At 51.6% G+C, this 10,608-nt stretch overlaps 1 protein-coding gene across 1 annotated transcript; it reads right to left on the bottom strand.

The window, feature by feature from the left end:
* Window positions 1–7,813: 7,813 nt before the first annotated feature.
* LOC135810629 (uncharacterized protein K02A2.6-like) lies at window positions 7,814–10,354 on the bottom strand. Its single transcript, XM_065324122.1, has one exon. It carries the CDS (start codon window positions 10,352–10,354, stop codon window positions 7,814–7,816), a length of 2,541 nt encoding a protein of 846 aa, XP_065180194.1.
* Between the last annotated feature and the right edge of the window lie 254 nt (window positions 10,355–10,608).

Below are 10,608 nucleotides of genomic sequence, written 5' to 3'. Positions count from 1 at the left end.
CTGCTGCAGGACACCCGCCACGGCAAAGTCACTTGCGTCAGTTTCTACTGTGAAGCTTTTCTCAATATCGGCCAGTTGCAACAGTGGCGCCTTGAGTAATGCTGATTTTAGAGACTCGAATGCCTTCTGTCTAGCAGCGCTCCATTCAAAGCGTGAATTTTTTCCGGTGATTTCTGCTAATGGACGAGAGATGGTCGAGTGTCGATCTATGAACCTTCGGAAATAGTTTCCGAACCAAGAAACTTCCTCACATCAGGTGCTGACGACGGAATTGGCCATGTTTCCACAGCACTTATCTTCTTGGGATCAGGGGAAATTGATGTGCCGTTGATTTTATGCCCCAAGAAGAGAACTTCTCTCACGCCGAATTCGCATTTACACTGTTGGCAATACAGCTCATTATTTCTAAGTGTTTCTAGAACTGTTTGAAGATGATGCTGCGATCTTCCCAGGTCTTGCTGAGAACTATAATGTCATCCAAGAATACTACAACGAATTTTCGGAGATACGGTTGCAGAATAGAGTTCATGAGTGACTGAAAGGAGGCCGGGGCATTAGTCAGCCCGAATCCCATGACTCTAAATAGGAAGTGGCCGAACGGCGTATTAATTACCGTCTTAGAAACATCCGAGTCTTGAATTCTGATTTGATTGTACCCCGACCGCAAGTCCAACTTGGAGAAATATGCACTGCCCTGGATCGTGTCGAATAAGTCGTCAATATTGGGAAGACAAGCTTTGTTTTTGATCGTAATTCTATTCAATTCTCGCCAATCGCACACCATTCGCAGAGTGCCATCTGACTTCTTCACAAAAAAACACAGGTGCACCGTGTTTCGGGGTAAACAAGTTAGTTGTTTACGATAGGATTATATTCTCACTTGGCCATTGTAGGCAAATCATAAGAACCACGACATCTAAGGATGCTGCATGAAAGTAGGCAGCTGCGAGATGCGTATCTCGCGCATGCTCTTGCATGGCTACGTAATGCATTGCATCATAATACAACATCCCCTTCGTCATAAAGGAGTTTAACAACCTACATAACATACGGTACGTATATGACGGCGTGTTCACAATATGGAACATAACATACAACAATAGCTCTATGTACAAGGTAACAATCATGAATGGCACACGACGGTGTGCTAACAATACAGAGACATAGTATCCAACAATAGCTCTATGTATAATATAACAATGGCACCTCAGCTACTGTGACATAAGCGAACAGGTCCATGAGGCCTCTCTGGCCCTACACATCCAGGATTGACCTGGGTGCGACTGCGCGGCCAGACCGTGTTCGATACAGCTGGGTGGCAGGTTCAGCAAGCTGGCTGACGTCACACGGTGACGGCGGCTGAGACTGGCTAACGTCGCTCCACGGCGACGGCACGTCACTCGGCGGCTGAGGGCCTGCGAGACTGGCATCCGGCGGGAAGTGGACCCGCCTCTCTCTGAGGTAGGTACGGTTGCGCCGCACTTCTGTCCCATGGTCAGGCTGCACCATGTATGACCGTGGCCCGTTGACAGACTGGGTTACGATACCAGGTTCCCACAGGTGCGTGGTCGGGCTGCGGATGCCGACGTGCTGACCAGGAACTAGGGGGTGGAGAGACTGCGCTCGCTGGTCATGGTGTACTTTCTGCTGGTCCTGCCGTTCCTCGAGCTTCTGTACGATGGCCTCGTCCCGAGTGTCGCGCTGGTGTTTGCGAGGCAGGTTGTCCTGTACCTGACGACCGAACAGCATCTCGGACGGCGACGGTAAGCCCTGGCACACTGGGGTGGCGCGAATGCACAGCAGTGCTAAGTGCGGGTCGGTCCCGCTCTCCCTTGCCTTCTCGAGAGCTCTCTTAGCGATCTTGACTTGCGATTCGATAAACCCGTTACTCTGCGGGTGATGTGGCGACGACGTACTGTGGCGGAATCCATATTCGGCAGCAAACTCCGCGAACAGATGGCTGCTGTATTGCGGCCCGTTGTCCGACTTCAGCACGGCTGGGATGCTCACCAAAAATCTCCTTGAGGTGCTGGATGATGGCCCTGCTGGTCGCTTGTCCGGCAGGCAGCTTCCGGGTGATAAAGTACTTGGAGTAGTAGTCGGCGGCAATGAGGTATTCTGACCAGCCGAGGTAGAACAGGTCCGTGCCTAAGGTGTGCCATGCCCTTGGCGGAATATCGGGCTGCATCAGTGGTTCCTTGGCTTGACTGCTCTGGTGGCGCTGGCACGTCGTGCAAGATGAGACAGTTGCTTCGATATTCTTGTTGATGTCCTTCCAGAAGACGGACGTTCTGGCTCGCAGCTTGGTCTTCTCTATGCCTTGGTGGCTGGCGTGCAGCTTGCTGAGGATTTCCCCCCTCATTGGCGGGGGAATCAGGACGCGACTGCCCTTCAGGATGAGACCGTCCTCGGTGCTCATCTCGTCGCGGAAATTCCAGTACGGGAGCAGAATTGCCGGCACCGCGCTCCTCTCTGATGGCCAGCCACTGAAGATCATCTCCTTCAGTGCTGACATCTCGGCGTCTTTAGCCGACTCCTCGCGGATCCTCGTCATCGCTGCATCGCTGAATTGCGGGAACACGGCGTGTACACTGACGTCGAGGTCCTCAATTGGCTCTGTTTCCTCTGGCGACAGTCGGGAAAACGCGTCTGCGATCGGAATGTCCTTTCCGGGGCGGCACTTGATGGTCATGTCGTACGGCTGCAGCTTCAGCAGCATGCGCTGTAGACGCGGCGGGTGTAACAGTTTTCCCCTGTTCTCTATAACTTTACACTCCCTCACACCTCGTGCGTCTTACGCCTGTCTATTAGCACCTTCATTGGCGCCATTGCCACATGTATACTATCACATTTTGCATATAACTGGTCGAGGCACGCTCAACCAGGCCTCTTACTTTTCAAGTTTGATTAAACCTGTTACACTGGTAGCAGAGGATGGTTACTACTCTGCTTTTGGCAGGTGTTCTGGTCGCTCTGCTTACGCTCCTCGTACTCGTCGTTCGGCTGATAAACGATATCAAGACCGCTCAGCGCGTTAGCCAAGGACACCGAACGATACATCCGAACTCGGAACCGTGGGAGCCAACACCCCGCCTTACGAAAGAGCCGCCTGTGTTTGGAGGAGATTCCGCTACATTCAAAGAATGGACGTTTGCAATGGACATGGCCCTACGGTCGTTGGCACTCCCAAATGCGGCACAGAGGGTCGACTACGCGGCAGGATTTTTGACTGGAAACGCTCGTCTTTGGTTGATAGCGGCATTGGAAGCTAACCAAGTGTTTTCCGACTGGCCTGCTCTGAAAGCGGCACTTGGCGATGTGTACGGACCACGGCACAACGAGGAAACATCGCGTATGGGACTAATTTCCGCAGCGCAGCGCGGGTCGCTGGACGCATACATTGCTGCTTTCACTCGCCTCAGCCTGCAAGTGCCGGAAATCGACCACCACACCAGAGCGCTGCTGTTCGTCAGGGGTCTAGTGCCGCACATCCAGCGACAGGTCATGCGTGAGCATCCACGTACCCTGGAGCAAGCTGTCATGGCAGCAAACACCGTGGAGCAGTCGTCAGGGCCACCGGCGTCGGGGCCACCAGCCAGTAGAGAGTCGCGTTCCGTGCCCAGCTTCCGTGGTCAGGGCCTCCGCAAGCTGACGGACCAAGAGCGTGTCCAACTGCGAGCAATGGGACACTGCTTTGCTTGCAGGAAGCCAGGCCACCTCGCTAAAGACTGTACTGAGGGTGGACAGCGCTACCCAAACGCTGGTCGCCAGTAAGAAAGGGGGTGCGCTTACTGGCGACGACCCAAGCGCCCACGCCGGTACCAGTCGCTAACCGGTTCGGAGCTCTGGAGGTTGAAGACGTTGCTCTCCAGGAACCTACGGAGCCGGAGACACCCATAGCTGTAGGAAATTGTCCCGTTGCAGAAAGGTGTCATGTCAGCAACGTCAGCGTCGGCAATGAACCTGAACACGACCTACTGCGCATACAGGGAAAGATCGGCGGTCGCCGTGCAGTGATGCTGATAGATTCCGGTTCGACGCATGACTTCATTGCAGACAGTTTTGTTCGAAAGCATCATCTTGACACGGATGCAAGGTCAGCAGTGCTGAGCGTAACATTGGCGGACGGCTCGACCAGCGAGGTCCCGCAGATTTCCACACGCACGCTAAGGGTGACAGTCGGGGGCTTCAGTGAGGAACAGCACTTTACTGTGTATCCCCTGACTCGCTACGACGCTATTCTTGGCAAGCCGTGGCTTACAAGGAACAACCCCAGCATCAACTTCCGTACGAACGAAGTTCAGTTGGACGGTGAGCCCTTTGTTGCCAAATTGCCTTCAGCTAACCCGCCGACAGCCGACCGGCCATCTGTGGAAAGCATGTTTATCAGTGGCCGACAAGCTCGTCATGCCCTGAGGAGTGGAGCCGAGGGGTTTCTTGCATGGGTCACTGCTGCAAACGAGGAGAATCGTTCCGGGCCACAACTCCAGGAATCAGAGCAACAAGACATCCAGAACCTGCTCAAGAGGTACCAGGATTTATTTCCAGACGAGCTGCCGAATGAGCTTCCACCGAAGAGACCAGTCGACCATGAAATCCAGATAGAAGATGGAGCCAGACCACCGTCTCGACCCGCCTACCGCCTGCCGAAACCAGAGATGGACGAGCTCCAGTCACAGCTATCAGAATTACTTGAGAAGGGATTCATTGAGCCAAGTAAGTCGCCATACGGTGCACCTGTGTTTTTTGTGAAAAAGTCGGATGGTACTCTGAGAATGGTGTGCGATTGGCGAGAATTGAATAGAATTACGATCAAAAACAAAGCTTGTCTTCCTAATATTGATGACTTATTCGACACGATCCAGGGCAGTGCATATTTCTCCAAGTTGGACTTGCGGTCAGGCTACAATCAAATCAGAATTCAAGACTCGGATGTTTCTAAGACGGCCATTAATACGCCGTTCGGCCACTTCCAATTTAGAGTCATGGGATTCGGGCTGACTAATGCCCCGGCCACCTTTCAGTCTCTCATGAACTCTATTCTGCAACCGCATCTCCGAAAATTCGTTGTAGTATTCTTGGATGACATTCTAGTTTTCAGCAAGACCTGGGAAGATCATCAGCATCATCTTCAAACAGTTCTAGAAACACTTAGAAATAGTGAGCTGTATTGCAAACAGTCTAAATGCGAATTCGGCGTGAGAGAAGTTCTCTTCTTGGGGCATAAAATCAACGGCACATCAATTTCCCCTGATCCCAAGAAGATAAGTGCTGTGGAAAAATGGCCAACTCCGTCGTCAGTAACTGATGTGAGGAAGTTTCTTGGCTTTGCAAACTATTTCCGAAGGTTCATAGATCGACACTCGACCATCTCTCGTCCATTAGAAGAAATCACCGGAAAAAATTCACGCTTTGAATGGAGCGCTGCTAGACAGAAGGCATTCGAGTCTCTAAAATCAGCATTACTCGAGGCGCCAGTGTTGCAACTGGCCGATGTTGAGAAAAGCTTCATGGTAGAAACTGACGCAAGTGACTTTGCCGTGGCGGGTGTGCTCCTGCAGCAGGGAGAAGATATGGATTTGCATCCCGTAGCCTATTGTAGTCGGAAACTGTCAGCTGCAGAACGCAACTATACTGCGGCCGAGAGGGAAACGTTGGCTGTGGTATTTGCATTAAAGTGCTGGAGAATCTATCTATTCCGCCACTTTGACCTGATGACTGATAATATGGGTGTTGTCTATTTACGAACCAAACCGACTCTCACCAAGCGTGAGGCAAGATGGGTAGAGTTTTTAGCTGACTATGACTTTACGGTCTTTCACAAACCAGGAAAGAAAAACATTGCCGACCCGCTTTCACGCCGTCCAGATCTGTTCAGTGATTCTGAAATAGGCGGGTCATCCTATCCTCCTAACATTCAGTTGAATGCCATAGAGCATACCCTAGAGATTAATCCAGACTTAGCGCAGTTAATTGTCAACGGTTACAAGTGCGACAAGGATCTTGCTCCCATTATCAGGAGACTGAAAAATTCAAGCCATGACAATCTGCACGACCGTTACCTTCTAAATGAAACACCCGGTTATCTTTATCTCAGATCTTCACCACAGAACAGGTTATGCATTCCAAAGAGTAGCAAACTCCGACTCGCCCTGCTTCAAGAATACCATGACTGTGTGACTGCGGGGCATCCCGGTCGAGATCGCACCTATTTCAGACTCTCTAGATATTTCTATTGGCCCAGAATGGGACTGGATGTAAAGGCGTTTGTCAAGTCATGTGACGTCTGCCAACGAGTTAAAGGCGGCCAGCTAAAAACTGGTCTCTTGCAGAATTTACCAGTGCCCAGTCAGCCGTGGGCAGATATCTCGATGGATTTTATCATGGGTTTGCCTAGGACCGATACAGGTCATGATGCTATATATGTATTTGTAGACCGCTTGACAAAGTGTGTACATTTAGCACCTACTTCCTCTACTATTGACGCTAAAGGAAGTGCTGATCTGTATATTCAACATGTATTTCGACTTCATGGTTTGAGTTCTAGTATTGTATGTGATCGTGATCCAAGATTTACGGCAGCATTTTTTCAGGAATTGTTTGATCGCTTAGGAACGAAACTAGCATTTAGTACTGCCAATCACCCTCAGACAGATGGCCTAACTGAACGAGTAAACAGAATAGTAGAGGATGTGCTGAGGGCTTTTGTAAATCATAAACAAGATAACTGGGATATGCTCCTACCTCTCTGTGAGTTTTCTATCAACAGCGCTACTCAATCATCTACAGGAAACACACCGTTCTTCTTAAATTACGGTCTAAATCCCAGAGCGCCACCCGACTTCCTCAACCCTATTCAGGGAGGCAGAGATTCAGCTGATTGGTTGCAAGCAAGACAAGACGCGGTCAAGATCTCACAAGATGCGCTAGTGGCAGCTCAAGCTCGTCAGGCCTTCTATGCAGATCGGACAAGGGTCGAGGGAAAGCTGAAGGTGGGAGATTTGGTAATGGTCTACCGGGATTTCCTCCTGACTCCTGAAGCTCGGGACCGACCATCCCATAAATTACGCCCCAAGTGGTTTGGCCCCTTTCCTATAACCCATGTGGTCGGCCCGAATGCCTACAAGCTCAAGTTGCCTCATACCAGCCGCTGTCACCCGGTATTTAATGTGTCGGCACTCCGTGCCTACGAGAAGAACGCTATTCCTAATAGGAGACAGCCTACGCCTCCGCCTATCACGGACCTTGATGGTCATGCCCGCTATGTGGTGGAGAACATTCTCAGTCACCGCCGTCGGCAGAATCAGCTTCAGTACCTAGTCAAGTGGCAAGGCTACTCTGATGCCACTTGGGAGCCTGAACATTATTTGTTGGATGAATCTGGTAATGACATTGTTCCACTTCAGAAGTACAAAACCTTGGCTTCTGCCCGCTGAGTTTTGCAGTTGAACTTCTAGTTTCACCTTACACATTTGTTGAGCTTATTACACTTTATTTGCATGGAGTTTCAGTCGTCTTATTGTGTTACTTCAGTGCGAAGCCTTTTTTCGTCTCGCACGTGTTTGCGCTTATTGTACTCTATTCCACTTGAGCATTTGGGTTATAAGCTCCTTCCTCTCCATAGGAGGGGGATGATGTAACAGTTTTCCCCTGTTCTCTATAACTTTACACTCCCTCACACCTCGTGCGTCTTACGCCTGTCTATTAGCACCTTCATTGGCGCCATTGCCACATGTATACTATCACATTTTGCATATAACTGGTCGAGGCACGCTCAACCAGGCCTCTTACTTTTCAAGTTTGATTAAACCTGTTACAGCGGGGCTGCGCGGAGGTGCTTGAGTTTGATTGACTCCAGCGGCTTGTGGTCGGATTCTACTGTGAATGACTGACCGAATAGGTAGGTGTGGAATCTTTCACACCCGTATACGACAGCTAAGAGCTCACGCTCAATATTGGCGTAGCGAGACTCCGTCTCGGTAAGCTTCTTGCTGGCGAATGCAACAGGCTTGTCGTCCTGCAGCAGAGTGGCGCCGAGACCTTTCATGGAAGCGTCGACTTGTAGTGTCGTTGCCTTGCCTGGGTCAAAGTAACTGAGCGTTACTTCTGTCGAAATGGCGGCCTTGACCTTGTCGAAGGTGCGCTGGTGGCTGTCTGTCCAGGCGAACGGTGTATCTGGCTTGGTCAGCTCACGCAGGTGCGCGGTGAGTGTGCTGGCATTCGGTATGAACGGGCTCATGTACGTGACTAGCCCGAGGAACGTCTGGAGCTCGTCCTCGTTCTCGGGGTGCTCCATCTGCTTCAGCGCTGAGACCTTCTTCGGGTCGGGCTGTATTCCGTCAGCGCTGCAGATGATGCCGAAGAACTTGATCTTGTCCTCTTTGATGCGGCATTTGTCTGGGTTTAACTTGAGACCAGATTGTTCGCAGCGAACCATCATCTGGTGCATGTTGAGATCATGGTCCTCGTCTGACGTCCCGTATGTGACGATGTCATCTGCGATGCCGGTGACGCCTGAGCACCCTTCGAACGTCTGGTCGATCCTTGCTTGGAAGGCATCTTGCGACATCTTGAGGCCGAATGGCATGCGAAGGAATCTGTAGCGCCCGAATGGTGTGTTGAAGGTGGTGAGGTAACTGGATTCGTCGTCGAGCTCCACATTCCAGTACCCACATTTGACGTCGACGATCGAGAACACTTTGGCACCTCTCAACTTCGGGGTGATCTCCTCAATGGTGGAGACCACGTGGTGCTCTCGCAGGATGGCGTGATTGAGGTCCTTGGGGTCTAGGCACAGGCGTAGCTTGCCATTGTCTTTGAGGCGGAACACGAGGCTGTTCACCCATGCTGTTGGTTCGCCTTCCTGGATCTTGGTGATGATGCCGTTCTGGATCATGTCCTCCAGCTCCGTCTTGATCTCGTCTCTCAGTGCGATGGCGTGGAGGTGGCGTGGAGGGTGTACAACCGGGACGACGTTGGGGTCCACTGTGATGTGGTACTTGCCTGGGAATTTCCCAATGCCATCGAAGCACTTCGGGTATTGCTTCATCAGGTCGTCCTTGTGTCGGATGCTCGCTGGCTTCTCCTGGACAGCGCAGTTCAGCGTGACTAACTGCAGGGCTGTCGCTGTCGGGAGGCCGATGATAGCAGTGCCAGGGCAGTCCGTGATGTAGAAGTCAGCGAGTTGACTCTTGCCATCGTAAGAGCACGGAATAGGACGGGTTCCGCATTGCTTTATCTTGGATCCGCCGTACACTGTGAGGGTGGTACTTGACGGCTTCACGGACTTCGGCTTTTGGTATCCGTTTGGTCCGACGTGCTGGGGAAACATTTGGCAGAACACTCTCAGCGGCAATATATTGCCCTGGGCGCCCGTATCCACCTTGGCTCTCAAGGTGGCCGGTCTGTTGGTGTTGTCCAGGCTGACATTGAGGGTCGCGAACACCTCTCGCTCTAGTGGCGGTTGGTGACGCTCGACGCTGTCGATGATGACGGCGTCGAAATGCAGTGCGTCGAAGCGTCTCCGTGGGCTGGGGCTCCTCTGGGGGTAGCGCTCCCGCGGGCTGGGGCTCCTCTGGCGCCAGCGTCCGCGTTGCTGGCCCCTTCCATGTGCCTCGTCTCTCCCCTGCGAACGGCATACGTTTGCCCAGTGATTCGCCTTCCCGCATTTTTTACAGGTGGAGCCATGCGCTGGGCACTTGCTTGGGTGGTGGGTTCGTCCACATTTGCCGCAGTCTGCGTGTCCCACAGATTTGGAAATGGCGTGAACCGTTTCAGGTAGACGGCTGCTGCTGGTGGCGGTAGACAGCTGCTCCATGTGGCGCTGTGTTGCTTCATAAGTACGGGCCTTGTCAAGCGCTTCGTCCAGAGTCAAATCACTACCACCCTCCAGCAGGCGTTCTTGCACTTTCGTGTGCTTCGTCCCCACGATTAGCTGTTCTATCAGGCGATCGTTAGTCTCCTGAGCGTCCCTAAACTTGCACTTGGACGTCTTCTTCTTACACCTCGCAAAGAAATCATCTACTGACTGGTCGGGTTGCTGGTGGTATTTCTGAAGCTCAACCCGAGCCAGTCGTGCATTTACCCGTGGCTGCAAATGCTTATTAAATTTCTTGAAGACGGCAGCTACTTTGGATTTGTCGCTTGCATTATCCCACTCGAAACTATTGAAAGCATCAACACCAGTTCTCCCGATCCATAGCATGACATAGGCGACCTTTTCCTTGTCGGACTTGTCGGAAAAGGGCCCTTGGAAAACTAGAAGGCAGTATTGTTGGAACCGCTCGAATTCATCAGGTAAATCTGCGGCTTGCCAATCCATCGACGGCGGAGTAAATCCGGCTGCTTCTGCCATTTTACCTCTTGCACCGGTGGCGCTACTGCGACAATTCTAGGGCGTTTATTTAGTTTACTTCTGACACCATGTTTCGGGGTAAACAAGTTAGTTGTTTACGATAGGATTATATTCTCACTTGGCCATTGTAGGCAAATCATAAGAACCACGACATCTAAAGGATGCTGCATGAAAGTAGGCAGCTGCGAGATGCGTATCTCGCGCATGCTCTTGCATGGCTACGTAATGCATTACATCATAATACAACACACCGT

This window comes from Sycon ciliatum, chromosome 2 (assembly GCF_964019385.1).
Source record: "Sycon ciliatum chromosome 2, ocSycCili1.1, whole genome shotgun sequence".
Taxonomy (NCBI): domain Eukaryota; kingdom Metazoa; phylum Porifera; class Calcarea; order Leucosolenida; family Sycettidae; genus Sycon; species Sycon ciliatum.
Note: the sequence above shows the minus strand (reverse complement) of the source record. Positions and strands in the feature narration are given on the sequence as shown.

Bases quoted from the DNA above. Each gene is read 5' to 3' on its own strand.
- LOC135810629 (XM_065324122.1), bottom strand. From the start codon at position 10,354: ATGGCAGAAGCAGCCGGATTTACTCCGCCGTCGATGGATTGGCAAGCC.